The 21,669-nt window shown below is 45.0% G+C and overlaps 2 protein-coding genes across 5 annotated transcripts in view; both read left to right on the forward strand.

Moving 5' to 3' along the window:
- The window catches only part of LOC110486546 (E3 ubiquitin-protein ligase SMURF2), a 54,927-nt gene extending 47,017 nt beyond the window's left edge, over positions 1–7,910 (forward strand). Inside the window, exons 13-20 of the mRNA XM_021558237.3 lie at positions 616–719; positions 1,341–1,455; positions 2,079–2,257; positions 2,544–2,681; positions 2,959–3,079; positions 4,363–4,564; positions 5,199–5,274; positions 5,477–7,910. Coding sequence (XP_021413912.3) covers positions 616–719; positions 1,341–1,455; positions 2,079–2,257; positions 2,544–2,681; positions 2,959–3,079; positions 4,363–4,564; positions 5,199–5,274; positions 5,477–5,576 — 1,035 coding nt within the window. The 3' untranslated portion in view covers positions 5,577–7,910. The remainder of the gene's footprint in view (positions 1–615; positions 720–1,340; positions 1,456–2,078; positions 2,258–2,543; positions 2,682–2,958; positions 3,080–4,362; positions 4,565–5,198; positions 5,275–5,476) is intronic.
- A 6,831-nt stretch (positions 7,911–14,741) lies between these two features.
- Positions 14,742–20,322, forward strand: LOC110486548 (putative ATP-dependent RNA helicase DDX5). 4 transcript variants are annotated; one of them, XM_021558240.3, is made up of 13 exons: positions 14,742–14,993; positions 15,782–15,956; positions 16,133–16,229; positions 16,336–16,469; positions 16,587–16,652; positions 16,735–16,876; positions 16,951–17,111; positions 17,211–17,383; positions 17,500–17,610; positions 17,693–17,754; positions 17,831–17,890; positions 19,137–19,368; positions 19,565–20,322. In XM_021558240.3, exons 1-13 carry the CDS (start codon positions 14,953–14,955, stop codon positions 19,590–19,592), a joined length of 1,482 nt encoding a protein of 493 aa, XP_021413915.1. In that variant the 5' UTR covers positions 14,742–14,952; the 3' UTR covers positions 19,593–20,322. The 4 variants fall into 4 exon arrangements, with proteins under 4 accessions (XP_021413915.1, XP_021413914.1, XP_090052896.1 ...); XM_021558239.3 differs by having other exon boundaries at positions 19,137–19,355; XM_090196770.1 differs by having other exon boundaries at positions 14,858–14,993; positions 15,701–15,956.
- The last annotated feature ends 1,347 nt before the right edge of the window (positions 20,323–21,669 follow it).

The following is a 21,669-nucleotide window of genomic DNA, read 5'->3' on the forward strand; positions in this document are numbered from 1 at the left end:
GGGGTGTTTCTCATTATTGTTTCAGGACAGTTCCTTCATTTCTTCGTTTTTTTTTTTGTCTTCAGCTTGAAGCAATTTGGAATTGCACAGGTCTTTGGTCATTGGTTTGCATGTTTAAGACAGGCAGACAGGCCGGGCTTGGCCAGACTCATGCTCTGCATTCCTACCCCGTTTCCCATGAGCCACTGAGACTGGGACAGTGGTGGGGGGGTGGTGAGACTCACGGGATAGCTTGGTGGAATGTGTCACGTTGGGGAATGTCCTCTTATCACCCCCACCTCCTGATAATGCGCTTTGATTAAGGGGGGAATGGACACTCAGGTTGCTTTCGCAGGGGAGGAGAGGGCGTACATCATTGCTAGGCAGGCAGGGGCCAGCCAAGCTGGTCCTAAATGACAGAGCACAGGAATGTTTATTCTTTGGCTCGGTCCCCAGAGCCAGCATCACTCACACACAGACATTACAGTGCAGATAGATGCATCCCTCTGGCCACAGACCCTGGACTGCACAGTATTTACCAGATGGTCTCTGATGGAAGTACTCCGTAGGTTTGGGGGTAAAGTCCTCCATCCCAGTCCCGTTCGTTACAATGGTGTATCTCTGTATGTGTTACAGGAGTCTTACCGCCAGGTGATGAAGATGAGGCCGAAGGACCTGTGGAAGAGACTGATGGTGAAGTTTAAAGGGGAGGAGGGGCTGGACTACGGAGGAGTGGCCAGGTAGGAATCCACAGCAAAGCATGAGGAAAAAACTAAGTTATGCTCAATATGCATCATCATGGAACAAAGAAGATTTCTATTGTGTGTTAGAGAAGTAAATGCACCAGGTCTGGAACCAACAGGACCTGAACAGCTTCTACCCCAAGACATTAGACTACTAACTACAAATAGCTGCCCGGACTATCTGCATTGACCCTCTTTGCACCAACTCTTTTGACTCAAGCATATAGCCAAGTTATCTCATTGTGTATTTATTCCTCGTGTTATTATTTGTTCTATATTTTTCTCTCTCCGTTGTTGGGAAGGGCCCATCAGTAAGCATTTTACTGTTAGTCTACACCTGTTGTTTAGGACGTATGTGACAAATAACACTTGATTTGATTTTGATTTGAATGCCACCATCTGCTGAAACAAGGTTGGCCCCCAAGGGGTAATATTGATTTAAAGCACCTAATCTGAGAATTATACTTCTGCTTTTTAAATTGCCATTGGGTATTCACTTTCTGAAATTGATGTTCCCTGCCTTGAAAAAAAATGTAATGGATCAAGAGATTTAACAATGGATGTTCTCATCGTCTGTCTCTCTTTATCTGTCCCTCTCTGTGTCTCCTGTGTGTGCAGGGAGTGGCTGTATCTGCTGTCCCATGAGATGCTGAATCCGTACTACGGCCTGTTCCAGTACTCCCGCGATGACATCTACACCCTGCAGATTAACCCCGACTCGGCCGTCAACCCGGTGAGTCAGAGGCCCGGACGCCGCCACCAGCCCGCCCCGCTGTGATGTGAAAGACCAGGTCACACGGACCGCTCATCTGCTCTAGTCTTGCACAATATTTCTGCCTCTTGTCTCTCCTCTGCCTGTTTATTTGCTTGGCCTTCCATTTCCCTATCAGCTGTTCTCATGCTAGATGCTAGATCTCCTGGAGACTGGTGATGATTTCGGCAACTATTTCATTGCTGTGTTGAGAATCTTTACTGCCTCTATAGCATTTGGTTATTAAATCCATCATAAGGGAAATAGTTTACAACTGCAAATAGTTTGGATGCTGCTGCTCACCTTTTGAGTCCTAACCTTTGGATTACGCACTGCAATAAATTCCCAGCTGTAAGAATAGCAGGTATTTATTATTTACCAAGGGCCCAATCCTAACTTAAGACATGCGTGAGGAAATCTGAGTTATAGCGCAAATCTCCCACCGACATCAATGCATGACTTAAGAAAACGTTTGAGTTGGATGCATCTTAAGTTAGGATTCTGCTTTGAGTTGCTCAATCTTGGTAATTCTCCTTAGACTGGGAAATGCCATGCTAAATGGATGTACTATGAAGTGTTTAAGGTGTTTCTGTCCCCCTCCCCAGGAGCACCTGTCCTACTTCCACTTTGTGGGTCGTATCATGGGCATGGCGGTGTTCCACGGCCACTACATAGACGGGGGCTTCACCCTGCCCTTCTACAAACAGCTGCTGGGGAAACCCATCACACTGGACGACATGGAGTCAGTGGACCCAGACCTCCACAACAGCCTGGTCTGGATCCTGTGAGTAGGAAGGAAATGGGAACAACATCCTCACACAGACCACGATGCGCACACAGAGATTAACATGGTTTTTAATGACAATAGTTTGTAATGGCTCATTTTAATTAATCGGGTACTAATTTGGTGTATGTCAACTATAACATTGACTGGTGTACTTTTAAAGTCCCTAAAAGAACCACACATGATGAGCTCGTCAACTGAACTTTGATCCATACATACATTAACATTCCCCCTCCCCCAGCACCATCTCTCTCTAACCCCCCTGTCCGTCTCTCTCACCCCTCAGGGACAATGACATCACAGGCGTGTTGGACCACACCTTCTGTGTGGAGCACAATGCCTACGGGGAGATCATCCAGCACGAACTCAAACCCAACGGCAAAATCATCCAGGTCACCCAGGACACCAAGAAGGAGTATGTCAGGTGAGTACTCCCCCACCGACCCCTCCTCACCACACAGGAAGAGAGCTGGTCCAGCAGTCGACAGTCAAGCCCAGCAGGGAGGAGATACTGTTGGATTTCAGATGAGCTTAGCTGCAAGTGACCAGCCACAGTTAACTGACCTAGGATAAGGGAGTGAAGTACATGTGAAAGGCTTTGCTATACCCCTCAAAGAGGCTCAGAATCATGGCTATGCCTTCACGTTCCAGTATGAATCATCGATCTCTGACTCTCTTTCCCTCTCCCACGCTCCCTACAGGCTGTATGTGAACTGGCGTTTCCTGCGAGGCATCGAGGCTCAGTTCCTGGCCCTGCAGAAGGGCTTCAACGAGGTCATCTCACAGCACCTCCTCAAGGCCTTCGACGAGAAAGAGCTGGAGGTGTGAATGAGACACATCCCCCAGACTAGCAGTACTTACAGTGCCTTGCGAAAGTATTCGCCCCCCTTGAACTTTGCGACCTTTTGCCACATTTCAGGCTTCAAACATAAAGATATAAAATTATTTATATGTATTTTTTTGTGAAGAATCAACAACAAGTGGGACACAATCATGAAGTGGAACGACATTTATTGGATATTTAAAACTTTTTTAACAAATCAAAAACTGAAAAATTGGCCGTGCAAAATGTGTTGCTTTTACGCCAAACATAACGTTTTGCATTGTTGCCAAAAAGTTCCATTTTGGTTTCATCTGACCAGAGCACTTTCTTCCACATGTTTGGTGTGTCTCCCAGGTGGCTTGTGGCAAACTTTAAACAACACTTTTTATGGATATCTTTAAGAAATGGCTTTCTTCTTGCCACTCTTCCATAAAGGCCAGATTTGTGCAATATACGACTGATTGTTGTCCTATGGACAGAGTCTCCCACCTCAGCTGTAGATCTCTGCAGTTCATCCAGAGTGATCATGGGCCTCTTGGCTGCATCTCTGATCAGTCTTCTCCTTGTATGAGCTGAAAGTTTAGAGGGACGGCCAGGTCTTGGTAGATTTGCAGTGGTCTGATACTCCTTCCATTTCAATATTATCGCTTGCACAGTGCTCCTTGGGATGTTTAAAGCTTGGGAAATCTTTTTGTATCCAAATCTGGCTTTAAACTTCTTCACAACAGTATCTCGGACCTGCCTGGTGTGTTCCTTGTTCTTCATGATGCTCTCTGCGCTTTTAACGGACCTCTGAGACTATCACAGTGCAGGTGCATTTATACGGAGACTTGATTACACACAGGTGGATTGTATTTATCATCATTAGTCATTTAGGTCAACATTGGATCATTCAGAGATCCTCACTGAACTTCTTGAGAGAGTTTGCTGCACTGAAAGTAAAGGGGCTGAATAATTTTGCACGTCCAATTTTTCAGTTTTTGATTTGTTAAAAAAGTTTGAAATATCCAATAAATGTCGTTCCACTTCATGATTGTGTCCCACTTGTTGTTGATTCTTCACAAAAAAATACAGTTTTATATCTTTATGTTTGAAGCCTGAAATGTGGCAAAAGGTCGCAAAGTTCAAGGGGGCCGAATACTTTCGCAAGGCACTGTACCTTCACTGTCCATCCTTTACAATGGACTGCATTCTCCCAGACATCCGCATTTTCCCCATCCATTTCCTCCCTACAGTTTCCCTTTGACTTTCATTTCACATTCTCTCCCTCTCTCCACCTCAGCTCATAGTGTGTGGCCTGGGTAAGATCGACATCAACGACTGGAAGTCCAACACACGGCTGAAGCACTGCACCCCTGACACCAACATCGTCAAGTGGTTCTGGAAGGCCGTGGAGTCATACGATGAGGAGCGCCGGGCCAGGTTGCTGCAGTTTGTTACCGGCTCCTCCAGGGTCCCCCTGCAAGGCTTCAAAGCCCTCCAAGGTACCCTCATAGCACTCACCCTCCTGGGACATGTACAGTAGCTACGTAGTTAGGTTCTCAGTGTTTCACTGCTTCACTGGGAGAGTTGCTAGCTTGCCCTTGTCCACCCCCTATAGGCATGTAATATTGATTGTTATGATGGCTTATAACATTTGTTATGACAGCGTAATGAATGTTTATGCCAGAGGGAGATGGTGAGGGTTGTTTGTATTATACTCTACTGTACCCCGAGGCAGCTCAGCAGGCCTCAGAGTGTGTTGTTGTTGTTGCCTGAGCTGAACCCTCTGTGCAGAGCAGGCTGAGCAGAGTCCAGTAGTTCAGTGAGTCCAGTCTGTCAGACAGGATGCCCAGAGAGCACCCAGGCGTGCGGAACACACTGTGATCCACTGCTCTTCCTGTCTGACATGCCGCTTCACTCTGCTCTTCCATGTTACATAACAGGACCATCGCTGCTGCTGGTCTAAATACCAAGGTCCGCGCAGGCCAATGACAACATGCACAAACCCAGTGCTCTTAGTGCCCACACTTGGCGCCGCAGAGTGCTGGGCAAGCTGTCCAGTACAGTACTGTCTTTTGTGTGTGAGTGAAGGGTGCTCTGCCGTTGTGCTTCACAGTAACTGTTGATAAGTTACAGGTGCTGCAGGCCCACGACTCTTCACCATCCACCAGATCGATGCCAGCTCCAACAACCTGCCCAAAGCCCACACCTGGTGAGTGTCTGCCTGTTCTGACCCTACAGCTTGCCCTTCAGGAACAATGTATGCCTTTGTCAAAGCTGGGAAGGGCACTTTGATATATCAACATCATGCTTTAGGTTTAGGTTTCCACCCATGTATCTGTTAACCATGAACATAGAGAGGTCCTAATACCAAAGGCTCAGGCTCAAGTCTCTCTTGCCCTCTGTTTGTTCAGCTTCAACCGGATCGACATTCCTCCCTACGAGAACTATGACAAGCTGTATGACAAGCTGCTCACTGCTATCGAGGAGACGTGTGGCTTTGCTGTGGAGTGAGACGCTGCTGACGCAGGGGTCGGCAGGAACAAGGAGTGGAGGAACTCGACCATAGTCAGACCCCACCATCCAGTTCACCCAGGGGAAGGGGGCGTCTGTGGTCCAGTGGCCCAAGGACTCTCTCGCCCACAATAGGGACATGTGGCCAGGCCGAGGGGGGGAGGCAGAGGAGACCTGAGCGAGCAGTATCGTCTGTCTAGGGGTTTCCCCCCACCCCCCTCTTTTAAAAAATAGCATTTTCAGCTGCTAATAACTCAGACTATTTACTAACTTGTGGAACTGTGAAAATGGCTGGCTCTTCCTTTTTTTAAATAAGTTTAGTTTTAGCATTATAAAAAATAGTCAGTATTCCATGTAGCTACTTACCATCTTACCAAGCAGAACATGAAGTCCACAACTAAACAAAACATTGGCCACATAAACAAGACTGGTATCACTGGTTTGATGGAGTACATTGTTACCCACGGTTACCAACAACACTGAATGGTGCTTGCTATGTTTGGAGGCAGGGACTGAAGGGAGCATGAAGGCTCCTTCGCACCCCCTGGTGACTGAATCCTTTTCTACCACTGAGGACTCTTGGGGCATCTATCTTCACTCAGAGGCTGGACTTTGGAGCACATGTTCAGACCTTGACCTTATGGAGAAAGACATGCAGGGCCCCATTGTCAACGACCCTGTCCAAAGAAAGCAGGCTGGTTTTCAGCGTTCCATTCCCAGAAACCAGTGTCACACGTCTGACATCTAAGCTTGTTTGGAAATTTAAATTAATAGCTTGAATGGTGTTATTTTTATATAATGGGAAAATGAAAAAATAAACACTAAAATTATATATAATATATATAATTTATTTCTGTTATATTTCAGAAAGCTTTTGCCATTATTCCAGAAAAAAAATAATAATATTAAAAGTGTTACTATTTAAGCTTGAAAGAAGTACACTTAGATTGCTGTGGGGGAAAGTAGAGAGGTGGTCTTAATGGTGGGTTGTCTTTAATACACACAGTCCTCTGAGTGCCATAATACTTTTGACTGAATCTTTTCAACTATTTAGATATTAACCTGACCCTTTAAATTCCAGTGACATCATCCAGTAGGTACTTGTGGTGGGGTATGTATGATGAGTTCCATAGGCCTTTCTCATGATTTCATGATTGTTTCTTCATAGGGATCTTCTCTGTCCCCACAAAATAATGGCTAAGAGTCCCTGCTACCCTGGTGCATTTTGTTATGTGAAGATTACACACATCCTTTGTATGTGCTACTCTTGTCATTCTGGCAAATAACTACTACTACCTTCCAGTTATGGTCTTCTGGTGCTAAATAAGATATTGGCAACCAGTCTTATACCTGGGGCTGAGATGGGCGCATAGCAAACTACATACAAAAAGTTGCAATGAATTGAACAAACATCACTCTGACCTCAAGCCACATTCTCAGGAGATGTCATATTAGTTGTTGTATTATTTGGGAGCTGACGTGGTCAGATACAACAACTTTTCCTCTAATGGTTGAATGTCTTATACAGTACATTAAGTTGAATGGCTATGAAGTCTACATTTGTCATATGTATTGTAACCCAACAGTAGACATTGACATGTGATAGTTGGGTTTCTATATCTATCTGAATGAATGAGATGAACCCCCTAATTCTACTCACCTGAACCTAGCTCTACAAGTATGGGTTTGGGGGAGAACATATTTATTTTCTACTCATTCAAACAAATTGTTGAATGTTTTCTTATTTTTTTTAATGGCTGCCTGTCTAGCAATCTATGACCATTGACTGTTCTTAAAGTTAGCATACATTGAAAATGAATTGCTCATCTTTTTCTTTTATAGAGGTGTATGCAAAGTGACGTGTCCTCAGATGGTGCTTTGTACTGTGATAGGTTATTGATTATTAATGTGGATCACACAACCTGTAATTTAACTTAAGTTTCTTTTTAAATTCACACATACAGAACTATTTGTCGCCGTATGTACTAGGTGACTTCTATCTATTTACCAGATAGGTCATGGACTGATTGATTTTATATCTAAACATAATAATTTACTTTAAGTGGCACAAAAAGATCCCTCGACAGTCTGTTTCTTTCACAATCTCTCTGCATTACTCCATAGCTGCCGCCCCGAAGAATGGAACTTTTTATTAACAAGTCAAATTTTAGATGCAGCTTTTTGTTGCTTAATTTTTTTGCATGATCCACGAGCAGGACTATATCTCTTATAGCTGACTGATGCAATTAGATGTACTTAACACTATCATTTTTGTAAGAGTATTTTATTTTTGTGTGTCATTTAGGTCTAATTAAACTTTCCTTTGTCAAATAATATGAGGCACCTTGTATGTGGCTGTGCCTTGTCTTTTGTCTGTGTATGTGAGAGGTTTTGGGGGCTTTCAAAGGACTTGAGCTGAATTTCGCAGTATTCAGGAGCTCAAATTGAGCTGTGCATTAAATTTCCTTTGATCATCATTGACGTCACTACAACTTGATTGGAGTCCACCTGTGGCCAATTCAATTGTTTGGACATGATTTAGAAAGAAACAGACCTGTCTATATAAGGTCCCACGGTTGACAGTGCATGTCAGAGCAGAAACTATATCCTGAAGTCCAAGGAACTGTCCTTATATCTCTGAGATAGAATTGTGATGAGGCATATATCTGGTGAAGGGTATAAAACAATTTCTAGAGTGTTAAAAGTTTCGAAGAGCACGGTGGTCTCTATCATTGGAAAATATGGAACTACCCAGACTCTGCCTAGAGCTGGTCGTCTGACCAAACTGAGCAATCAGGCAAGAAGGACCTTGGTCAGGGAGGTGACCAAGAACCCCAATGACCACTAACAGAACTACAGAGTTCCATGGCTGAGATGGGAGAACCTGCCAGATTGGTCATTGGTCAGCGAACAATGAAGCAAAATACAGGCAAATCCTTGATGAGTACCTTCTTCAGAGTCTAAATGACCTTAGACGTGGGCAATGATTTATGTTCCAACAGGACAAATACCACAAGCATACAGCCAAAGCAACACTAGAATGGCTTCCGAACAAGAATGTGAAAGTCGTTCAGTGGCCAGCCAAAGCCCTGACTTGAATCCCATTGAAAATCTGTGGAAAGACTTGAAGATTGCTGTTCACTGCATCTAACTTAACAAAACTTGAGAAAATCTGCAGGGAAGAATGGGAGAAAATCCCCAAATCCAGATGTGCAAAGCTGATAGAGACATACCTACGACGACTCAAAGCTGCTAGAGACATACCTACGACGACTCAAAGCTGCTAGAGACATACCTACCACGACTCAAAGCTGATACAGACATACCTACGACGACTCACAGCTGATACAGACATACCTACGACGACTCAAAGCTGATACAGACATACCTACGACGACTCAAAGCTGATACAGACATACTTACGACGACTCAAAGCTGATACAGACATACCTACGACGATTCAAAGCTGATACAGACATATCTACGACGACTCAAAGCTGCTAGAGACATACCTACGACGACTCAAAGCTGCTAGAGACATACCTACGACGACTCAAAGCTGATACAGGCATACCTACGACGATTCAAAGCTGATACAGACATACCTACGACGACTCAAAGCTGATACAGACATACCTACGACGACTCAAAGCTGATACAGACATACCTACGACGACTCAAAGCTGATACAGACATACCTACGACGACTCAAAGCTGATACAGACATACCTACGACGACTCACAGCTGATACAGACATACCTACGATGACTCAAAGCTGATACAGACATACCTACGACGACTCAAAGCTGATACAGACATACCTACGACGACTCACAGCTGATACAGACATACCTACGACGACTCAAAGCTGATACAGACATACCTACGACGACTCAAAGCTGATACAGACATACCTACGACGACTCAAAGCTGATACAGACATACCTACGACGACTCAAAGCTGATACAGACATACCTACGACGACTCACAGCTGATACAGACATACCTACGATGACTCAAAGCTGATACAGACATACCTACGACGACTCAAAGCTGATACAGACATACCTACGACGACTCAAAGCTGATACAGACATACCTACGACGACTCAAAGCTGTAAGCGCCACCAAAAGTGCTTCTACAAAGTATTGACTGGGTGTGTATAAATTGAGCAGTATTATAAGAGCCTGGTAGCAGCAATTGTGATGTGTGCTAAGGTGCAGAGAATCAGCAAGTGATCAGTTCAAGTGTTCAGCAGTCTGATGGCTTGTAGATAGAAACTGTCTCTGAGCCTGTTGGTATCAAACCTAATGCTCCGATACGGTCTGCCTGACGGTAAGGGAGAGAACAGCTCGTGGTTGGGGTGTGTGGGTCCTTGATGATGCAGCGTGCATTCCTCAGGCATCGTTTCGAGTGATGTCCTGGTTGGGTGTAAGCACGGTCCCAGTGATGTACTGGGCTGTCTTCACCACCCGCTGGACGGTAATTCCACAATCAGTTCCTTCGTTTTGTTGACGTTGAGAGAGAGGTTATTTTCCTTAGCAACTGTAATTGAGAACAGTGTACATGAAGATGATTGTCTGCTAATGTGTCTCTGACTTCAAATCAGGAAAGGGGATATGAGAAGGGTTACTTTGGAAATGAGAAAGATGGCATTGGTCATTTTACATACAGTATAAGAGCAGGAAATGTTAAACAAAATCTGGAGTAACGGCTGTTATTACAATACTACTAGTTCGATTACCATGATACAATAAACAGGTCAGTTTAGGGTCGTGTTTCATAGAAGATTAAGTATTGTAGCACACTAGTATGTTATGTCATCCTTTAACCAACTTTTAAATCTTGACATAGTGGGAGCTGTAAACGCTTCCATTTTAATTTGAGCATTTATTTGAATTAGAATGAGTCTGGCATGTCCTGAGCAGCAGAGGCGTGAACTGAAGTGCTTTCATCAATGATGATGGTGGTGATAGGAGGGGGCTTGGAGAATCAGTATCTATTTGCTCAGAGAAAGGAATGGGCATACATAAGGTAATTTTTGGTAGTGTGATGGACTGTATAGGCCTAAACATATTGTTTCTGTGGTAGCTGTAACGGTCGTCGTATGAAGGAGAGGACCAAAGCGCAGCGTGGTAAGTGTTCATCTTGATTTTTAATATGAATAGTGAACACAAACAAAAACAATAAAATGACAAACGAACAGTCCTGAACGGTGAAATAAAACACAGAACAGAAAATAAACACCCACGAAACACAAGTGGGAAAAGGCTACCTAAGTATGATTCTCAATTAGAGACCACTAACAACACCTGCCTCTGATTGAGAACCATACCAGGCCAAACGCAAACACAACATAGAAAACGGAACATACACAACCCACCCAACTCACGCCCTGTCCATAATAAAACGAAGACATAATAAAATAACTATGGTCAGAACGTGACAGTACCCCCCCCCCCCCCCCAAACTCCGGCCGCAAAACCTAAACCCATAAGGGAGGGTCTTGGTGGGTGTCTGTCTGCGGTGGCGGCTCTGGCGCGGGACTCCACCTCCACCCTTCTCCACCTCTTTACCGGCCTCCGTGGCCTCTTTAACGCGGCGACCCTTGCCGCCGACCTCGGACTGGGGACCCAAGCCACGGGTCCCGGATGGACGGGAGAATCCGCCAGCACCGGACGGACGGGAGATTCCGGCAGCACCGGACGAACGGGAGATTTCGGCAGCACCGGACGAACGGGAGATTCCGGCAGCACCGGACGGGCGGGAGACTCCGGCAGCTCCGGAGTGAAGCGAGATTCTGACAGCTCCTGGCTGACAGACGGGAGACTGTGGCAGCTCAGGACAGATGGGAGACTGTGGCAGCTCAGGACAGACGGGAGACACCTGCAGCTCAGGACAGACGGGAGACACCTACAGCTCAGGGCAGACGGGAGACTCCGGCAGCTCAGGGCAGACTCCGGCAGCTCAGTGCAGACGGGAGACTCCGGCAGCTCAGGGCAGACGGGAGACTCCGGCAGCTCTGGGCAGGAGGGAGACTCCGGCAGCGCTGGGCAGGAGGGAGACTCCGGCAGCGCTGGGCAGGAGGGAGACTCCGGCAGCGCTGGGCAGGAGGGAGACTCCGGCAGCGCTGGGCAGGAGGGAGACTCTGGCAGCTCTGGGCGGTGCGTGGAGGTGGCACCGGATAGACCGGACCGTGAAGGCGCACTGGAGCTCTCGAGCACCGAGCTTGCCCAACCTTACCTGGTTGAATGCTCCCCGTAGCCAGGCCAGTGCGGCGAGGTGGAATGGCCCGCACTGGGCTGTGCTGGCGAACCGGGGACACCATGCGTAAGGCTGGTGCCATGTACCCCGGCCCGAGGAGATGCACTGGAGACCAGATGCGCTGAGCCGGCTTCATGGCACCTGGCTCGATGCCCACTCTATCCCGGCCGATACGAGGCGCTGCTATGTATCGCACCGGGCTATGCCTGCACACCGGGGACACCGTGCACCTCACGGCATAACACGGTGCCTGCCCGGCCCCTCTCTCTCCACGGTAAGCACGGCGAGTTGGCTCAAGGCCTCCTACATGACTTAGCCACACTCCCCGTGTGCCCCCCCAATAATTTTTTGGGGCTGCCTCTCGGGCTTCCTTGATCGCCGTGCCAACTCCATTCACCGGTATCCCTCCTCACACTGTTCCAGAGAAACCCAGGCGGACTCCGGCACTCTCCCTGGGTCGACTGACCACCTGTCTATCTTGTCCCAAGTTGTGACATAGTCCAGATCTCGCTGCTGCCTGATACCACGCTGCTTGGTCCTTGGTTGGTGGGTGTTTCTGTAACGGTCGTCGTATGAAGGAGAGGACCAAATCGCAGCGTGGTAAGTGTTCATCTTGATTTTTAATATCAATAGTGAACACTGAAACAAAAACAATAAAACGACAAACGAACAGTCCTGAACGGTGAAAATAAACACCCACGAAACACAAATGGGAAAAGGCTTCCTAAGTATGATTCTCAATCAGAGACAACTAACGACACCTGCCTCTGATTGAGAACCATACCAGGCCAAACGCAAACACAACATAGAAAACGGAACATAGACAACCCACCCAACTCACGCCCTGTCTATAATAAAACAAAGACATAATAAAAGAACTAAGGTCAGAACGTGACAGTAGCCTACAGCCAACCTTGACATTGATGTTATTTCGTTGATCCAAGCAGTGGTACACCACTCTGCATATTAAACTTGATCATGTACAGTGCCTTCAGAAAGTATTCACACCCTTTGACTTTTTCCACATTTTGTTGTGTTTTACAGACTGAATTTAAAATGGATTCAATTTAGATTGTGTGTTACTGATCTACACACAATTACCCATAATGTCAAAGTGCAATTTTGTTTGTAGACATTTTTACAAATGTTTGAAATGTTTGGATCCAATAAGTATTTGTTATGGCAACCCCAAATAAGTTCAGGAGTAAAAATGTGCTTAACAAGTCACATAATACATTCCACCGACTCACTCTGTGTCAAATAATAGTAGTTAACATTGCTTTTGAATGGATAACCCATCTCTGTAGCCTACACATACAATTAAATGTAAGGTCCCTCAGACGAGAAGTGCATTTCAGCACAGATTAAACCACAAATACCAGGGAGATTTCCAATGCTTAACAAATAAGGGCACCTATTAGTAGATGGGTGAAAATATAGAAAGCAGACACTGAATATACCTTTGGATGCAGTATTAATGCACCCTCAGTTACCGGAGAGGAAGGAAACTACTCAGAGATTTCACCATGAGGCCAATGCTTATTTTAGTTTACTGGCTGTGATAGAAATGGGATTTGTTTGATTTGCCACAAACATAATGCTTGTATTCAGGACAAAAAGTTCATTTCTTTGCCACTTTTTTTTCAGTTTTACTTTAGTGCCTTATTGCAAACAGGATGCAGGTTTCCAAATATTTGTATTCTGTGCAGGATTTCTTCTTTTCACTCTGTCTATTAGGTTAATATTGTGGAGTAACTACAATGTTGTTGGTCCATCCTCAGTTTTCTATCACAGACATTTAAACTCAGTAACTGTTTTAACGTCATCATTGGTGAATACTTCCCGAAGTCACTGTAATTAACGGCAGTAGCCTATTAAAGGCATTTTAGTGGAAAAAAATATAGACACCTGACCCAGAACTACACTAACAAGTTCCGAGGTTAGGGACCTTTTACTGTAAATCAACATTTTCACATTACAGAGTAGCTTTTCCTATTTCCAAAAACCCTTTACAGTCTATTATTCATTAAACACATAACCTGCTTAAGTGGCTTTAGGTCTACCATCTTTTACGCTAAAGTAATCAGCAGAACTCTAATTTTAGGGAGATGTTACTGCATATCGACTTCACTAGTTTGAGACTGCCATCTAGCCATATTTTTTTTGTTGACTTGACGTCACTTATGGTAAAAGGAAAGCAACCGGATCACAACTGTTTTTTTTGTACATATGCTTTCGCCAACAGGTTTCATTAAATAATCCCAAGTGAAACACCCAGAGAGCTATGTCTAAATATGTCGCTCTGATACACCTAAGAGCGATAATTTGTTTATTTGTCAAACGGCAGTCAAGCATCGATCATCATGTCACCAGAATTAGACCCTCAATATCTATTGGAAATGAGCATCAAGATCACCGTGAACTTTTACCAACCTGTGAAGTTCATAATAATTGATTTCATATGTAGCCCAATAAACTGAATGGTTTCCCGAGTCATACCATATCGTCGCGTGAATTTCTCACATAAATAATTTTACGGGCACACCGTCGGCATTTATATCACAGCTGTTAATACGGTATGAATTTACTCGTATACAACTATATGGAAACGTGGTTATTGTGATACACCTGATAAAATGTGATACATTGATTATAATACTAATTCCTAGCTAAATTCCACAAGTTGTACACAATAGCATTCTGATAGATATTTAATTTGCAATAGCTTTTGTTTCAAAACCTTTTTTTATATAATTGATTTTTATATGGGATACAGATACTTTATCTATACGGCGACTTCAACATTATAAACATATTGCGACAAAATTAGGTCCTCCATTTCACACCATTTTCGGAACATAGACGCAAAATATGCACGTGTTCCTTCCAAATAGCTTTGAATGTGACGTTACGCAATGTGCTGCGGTGTAGTCAGTTCACGGCGGATTAATACTTAACTCGGACCGAGCGTGACACTTCCTCATGCAATAAAAGCCGAATCTCCTTTTAGTTCGCCGGCATTTCAGCATCATCACGGCAGTTCGGGTTTGATATAGGATTTTCAGGCGTAGTTTATTTATCGTTTTTATTTATACACTTTGTTTACAAGATGCCTGGATTTTCCGACAGAGATCGTGGTAGAGATAGAGGGTAAGTGTTTGAATGAATTTTAGGCGAATTTAACACCTCGTTGTCTTGCCAGAAATGGCTGACATGACGCACGGGATAGCCGTAGATACCGTACTCGTTTAGCTAGCTAGGTATATTTCGATTCTTGTTTTTTAGACTGCCGTTTTTAAAAAAAAAAGGAAACTATCGAAATGTGTTCAGAATTAGGGAGTTCGTTTTTTTTTAAAGGCCTCGTTTCGTCATGAGATTAGCAAGAGGCCTGATCTGAATCCGAAAATTCTTAGCTGGAGGCCTGCTAATTAAAATCACGAACCACATAGTCAGCGGTTGTAAATGTCTAATTTACCTTATCACATTTTCATAACGTTAATCTTAACATTAACATTGTGCCTCATCGTACAGCAAGTGTCAGATAACCGGTAAACTAGCCGACTAAATGTATTTGTACGCCATGTGGCATTATTGAATGCGAATACAAAATGCCGGCCGGTTTTTTTTTTTTTTTTTCCCTCATTGTTCATGTGCGGGATATATATTGAAGATTGCTGTGGTTTTTTTTTTTACGTGACTCAGTCCAATAAACCAAGCATTTCTTCTAGTTAACGCTGGCAATAGCTTCTGCATCGTATTGAAGTTGGGATAATGTCATGTTTAATTAGTTACACGCTTACTGCTAGTGTTCTGTTAAATCTACATTTTAAAAATACGTTTCTTTGTTTGGCGTTTAGTCAAGCGAGTTTATCCACAGGTAACCTACATCTATTTTACATTGGTTGCCGTGACTAACATTAGACCATCCATTTCCCCAGTTATGGCAGTGGACCACCTCGTTTTGGAGGCGGCGGAAGAGGAGGTGGTGGTGGTGGGGGGAAGTTCGGTAATCCCGGTGATAGACTGCGCAAGAAGCATTGGAACCTTGACGAACTCTCTAAATTTGAAAAGAACTTCTACCAAGAACACCCGGATGTTAATCGGAGATCTCCGGTATGTATTCTAGTGGTCAAAATCCAAATGCAGATTTACTCGAAATGTTATGCAATGGTCATTGGCATGTGTTCTTGCATGGGTTCCTTTTTTGCCCAATCACCAATGGCCATTTGCTGTTGTCTTTTGCATTGCCATGCCAATTGATCTGAGTCGCTACATGTTTGTCATTTCAGCAAGAGGTTGCACAGTACAGAAGTACTAAAGCTGTTACTGTGAAGGGGAGGGACTGCCCTAATCCAATTATGAAGTTCCATGAAGCCAGTTTTCCAAGTATGCACATCCACTAATATCTGACACATTCAGTTGAAAAATGCATTTCTGATCCGGACTTGTCTTCAATGGGTTAGTTTTTATGTACCACCCCCTCTTTCCACAGCATACGTGATGGATGTCATTAACAAAGCAGGCTGGTCAGAACCAACACCGATCCAAGCACAGGGTTGGCCACTGGCATTGAGTGGCAAGGACATGGTTGGCATTGCACAGACAGGCTCTGGGAAAACTCTCTCTGTAAGTGTTGTGAGAGTCCTAGCCTTGATGACTATTTCAACAACTTAGAATTGCTCTTAAAATTAAGAGGACAGAAGGTGTTCTTTTCTGTAATGCCATGTCAATTTTTTTCTGCAGTACTTGTTGCCTGCAATCGTGCACATTAACCACCAGCCTTTCCTGGAACGTGGAGATGGCCCTATTGTAAGTACCCATGTATATTCAGACTTGTATCTAATCTCACATCCACACAACATGGATTTATGGTATTCAATCTTTCTTTCAGTGCTTAGTGCTTGCCCCTACCCGTGAGCTGGCTCAGCAGGTCCAGCAGGTGGCGGCAGAGTATGGCAGAGCTTCTCGCCTGAAGTCTGTCTGCGTTTATGGTGGTGCGCCCAAAGGGCCACAGCTCCGTGACCTGGATAGAGGTAAGTTCCATAACCGCTCTGTATTTGGCTGATTTGAATCTATGGAATTTGGTGCTAAGAATTGTTTATTATAGGTGTGGAGATTTGCATTGCCACACCTGGCAGGCTTATTGACTTCCTGGAGGCGGGAAAGACGAACATGCGCAGATGCACTTACCTGGTCCTGGATGAGGCTGACCGAATGCTCGACATGGGTTTCGAACCACAAATCCGAAAGATTGTGGACCAAATCAGAGTGAGTTCTGTTGTGATGCATTAATGTGCTAAGAGTCTACTGATCTCACTTGGTATATTCGTCAAGGGTATATTCTGACTCCTTCCTTGTTCTTTCCAGCCTGACCGACAGACGCTGATGTGGAGTGCTACCTGGCCCAAAGAGGTGCGCCAGCTGGCAGAGGACTTCCTGAAGGACTACGTCCAGATCAATGTGGGAGCTCTGCAGCTGAGTGCCAACCACAACATCTTACAGATCGTGGATGTTTGCAATGATGGCGAGAAGGAAGACAAGTGAGTCCTGTCTGACCTGTGGCATTTCTGTAATGTTTATTTAATGGGTGGATAATATGACTTAGGCGCTAGTTGTGTAGTCACTAATTGAATGCTTCTCGGCCTTCCCTTTCCAGGCTCCTCCGCCTACTTGAGGAGATAATGAGTGAGAAGGAGAACAAGACCATCATCTTTACAGAGACCAAGAGGCGATGTGATGAGATCACTAGGAGGATGAGGAGGGATGGGTAAGTTACATCAATACTTTGTTCTTTAAACTCCGGGTAATCATGTGTTTTACTGGACTCAATTGACACTTGCTCCTTTTAGTTGGCCAGCAATGGGCATCCATGGAGACAAGAGCCAGCAGGAGAGGGACTGGGTGCTCAATGGTGAGTTTTTCACAAGAACAATTTAGTATGACACAACCTCTTATGGCCAGCTATCAATTTCCTTTCCTTCTTTCAGAGTTCAAGTTTGGAAAGGCGCCAATTCTCATTGCCACAGACGTCGCCTCCAGGGGTCTAGGTTAGTTTCATTCTGTCCTTGGTCCCTTGCACCAACTTTTTTTCCTGAAAGAAAGTGGTTCTTTCTGTAACTCTTCTGCCTTCTGAGTTTCTCCCCTATCTGAAGGAGCGGTCTTTTGAGGCAGGGCCTTGGCATGACACGCCCAGGTCTCCAGAGGGGGAAGGAGGACTCTTGGAGGTGTCCTGACTGGGACATCACCCAGTCACATACAGAGGTGGCGGGGTCTGAGTGCTGACTATCACGCTGGGCTGCCCAAAAGGGGGCCTAAATGAGTTAGCTGCTGCACCCCTGTAAATGCAGCTGTTCTCAGGCATCGGTTTGGACTGCTTCACACCCAAGCTCATGGCTCCACCAGGCTCTGCTGTTTCCATGTCTTGCATGTCGGTTTGGGCATTGTATTGCAAGTCATCGAGTTCTGGAAGGTGTCGCTTTTCTCAAAGCATGTGTGACAAATGTGGCAGTTTCCTAAACTTCTGTTTTGAGACCAGTTGTAGGTCCAATTACACGTTCACCTCTGTAATGATGTGGCTACTGGCGCTTAGTGTCAGTGGGTCATGTCGGTTGGCTGGGGATAAAAATCCAAGCTCGCACTCCTCCCTCACCTGCGTTTCAAGTCATGTCGAGACCTGCCAACGAGAGACATTTGATCACGTGAACACTGGTTCTGGGAATATCTTGCCTTGATGAGACTGGGGGTACTTTTGTTATGGTCACAGGAGTAAGTGGCTCAGTCTTTTAGCTTTTCCCAATTGTTTATGTTCTTGGCAAGACATTGCAGTGTGGCCTTTAGCGAGCTTCTTATGAGTGTGGGAATAAAGGGCCTTCGTTATCACCATAAGGTCCTTGTTTTGAGGAGGCAACAGTGCGCATAGTGGCCTTACTGTGTAGAAGCACCCTGCAGTCACTTGGCATTGTGTGGGGAGTTTTCTGCAATGGGAATGGACTAGTCAATGCATACTTTATGGTAGGACTTCTGCTCCTTTTTTTTTTAGGGGTGGGGGCTGTTGAGAATTGAGGGGCTATCTGTATTGGGAAGCATTTGGAGTGTGCATCGTTTCTCTCTTCCCATTGTAGTATCCCCACAGATTAAGTCTTTCTGGAGTTGTCTAATGCTATTCTTTACAGCCTAGTGGAAAAACGGCTACATCCAGTGACTGGTTGTACTAACTTTGCTCTTTTGGTCTGGCTGTTGTGGTGTGCATCTTTGTGCGCTCCTTTTTTTGCCACACCGCAACACATCCTACAGATGTTGAAGATGTGAAATTTGTCATCAACTTTGACTACCCCAACAACTCTGAGGACTATATTCACCGCATCGGCAGAACTGCCCGGAGCCAAAAGACTGGCACAGCCTACACCTTCTTCACCCCCAACAACATGAGGCAGGCCAGCGACCTTGTTGCTGTGCTCCGTGAGGCCAACCAGGCCATCAACCCTAAACTCCTCCAGATGGCGGACAGAGGAGGTAAATCTAATTGGTGAGATACAGGAACTGTGGTTCAGCTGCAGCCATTTTTTTTCCTTTTTGTTGACCTGGACAGTCAAAGCTATGGGATCTTGATTTATTTTTGTTAGCCATTTACCCCCCCCACAGTGTTTTCCAATGTACCCATTTCATATCACTCAAACTGGTGTGAAAGACAACTCTAATTTGTTGTTGGTTTTTCCTTTCAGGTCATTCAAGGGGAGGCAGAGGTGGTAGTGGATTTAGGGATGACCGCCGGGACAGGTACTCCTCCGGGGGCAGGCGTGACTTCAGTAGCTTTAGGGACAGGGAAAACGATAGAGGTTTTGACAGTGGACCAAAGAAGGTCTTTGGCACAAATTCACAGAGTGGAGGCTATGGGGCAAGTGGCTTTGACAAAAGCGGCAATGGTTTTAGCGGCTACGGCAGCAACGGCCAGTCAAACTATGGTACCAGCCAGGCCGGGGCGTTCCCAACGCAGAACTTCCAGGCCCCACAGTTTAGTGCCAACCAAGGAGGTGCACAGAATGGCATGAGCCATCAACAGTTCCCCTTCACGCAGCAACAAGCACCACAGCCCATGGTGCCTTACCCAATGCCCCCTCAATTCCCACAGTAAACATGCACATGAAAGTAAAGATGGTAACTTATTGCTTTTTTGTCTTGTTTAGTCCTATACTCTATCCCAAATTGTACTGTTTAATTTTTTACGCAGGGTTCAATGGATTTTTTTTTAACCTCTATCAAGTCCGGGGGGGGGGGGGTCCTGCAGCGCAGCAATAGTGATGCCGCACAGTTTTGCTTTCTTTCACTTATTTAATTTGTTACATTCCTCAGTGATGTTTAGTCTTTTGTACTAGTTATTGCAGATGTATTGTTTTGTCCCACCTGTACCATTTAAAGTGATATGTTAAGATCTTAACTGGGAGGCACTGCATTGCCTTTCGATTAAAAATCAAAAATACTTCATGTGTTGTCTTATTCTTTTACACCATTACATGAATTTCTGTAAATGCTTGCCTGTCCACTTTGCTTCAACATCAGGTAAATGGCTGAATGCTCAGGAGTGTTAATCTTATGTCTAGCAGAATCTATGAACATAGTCAATAGCTTAAATTAGTTACTGCTTGACTACGCAGCACTTAAAACTGGGGGGGTTGTGACTTGGCATAACTGCAAGTCTATGTAATTGTGTAGTTGGCTTTAAAGACTTGCTAGGAAAGGCTCTCGGATGATTACGTTATTAGCGTTTTTGAGTCATGGTTCCTTCTACTGTTAGTGGCGCTGTGTATGTAATACTTTACCTAATGCATTAAGGAGGGAGTGGCCTGTCTACTGGAAACCCTACCAGCTGTCATGTCTTGAACACAGCTTTCTAAATATTGACTGCAGTTGCAGCTTTTGATTTATTTTGGAAGGGAAATTGTCGGTCAACTCCATCTGCCATCCATTATAGCCTGTAGTTACTCAAGTATTTCCCTAATGTCTTTCTCTGCCTGCTTTCACTGAGCACATGAAACCATCCTCTCCCATCCCTCTAGCAAGCTGGTGAGGGTTGGGTAACTGGTTGACCCTGCCTTCCCACTGAGGTGTTGGCAGGGGCTTGTTTGGGTGAAGTGACAAATCTATTAAAGCTTAACAAATGTTTTGGCTACTGTGATGCCTGGACCCTGCTGGAGAAAAGTATGGTACTCATGAGCTCAGATTCTTCTAGATGGCTTGAGGGTGAGGGGTACATATTTTCACAACTGATCTGAATGGCCCTGAAGTATGTGGCCAAAAGTATGTGGAGACCTGCTTGTCAAACATCTCATTCCAAAATCATGGCCATTAATTTGGAGTTGGTCCCCCCTTTGCTATAACAGCCTCCACTCTCTTCTGGGAAGGATTTCCATTAGATGTTGGACCATTGCTGTGGGAACTTGCTTCCATACATCCACAAGCGTATTAGTGATGTTGGGCGATTAGGCCTGGCTCACAGTCGGTGTTCCAATTCATCCCAAAGGTGTTCAATGGGGTTGAGGTCAGTGCTCTGTGCAGGCCTGCCGGGCTCCCGAGTGGCACAGAGGTCTAAGGCACTGCATCTCCGTTCTAGAGGCATCACTAAAGACAACCTGGTTCGAGTCCAGGTTGTATCACAATCGGCCGTGATTGAGAGTCCCATAGGGCGGTGCACAATTAGCCCAGCCTCGCCAGTGTTTGCCGTCATTGTAAATAAGAATTGGTTCTTAACTGACTTGCCTAGGCAAATAAAGGTAAAAAAAAACTAAGTATTCCACACCGATCTCGACAACTCATTTCTTTATGGACCTCG

This window comes from Oncorhynchus mykiss, chromosome 13 (assembly GCF_057628025.1).
Source record: "Oncorhynchus mykiss isolate SJ-2025 chromosome 13, ASM5762802v1, whole genome shotgun sequence".
NCBI classification, from domain to species: domain Eukaryota; kingdom Metazoa; phylum Chordata; class Actinopteri; order Salmoniformes; family Salmonidae; genus Oncorhynchus; species Oncorhynchus mykiss.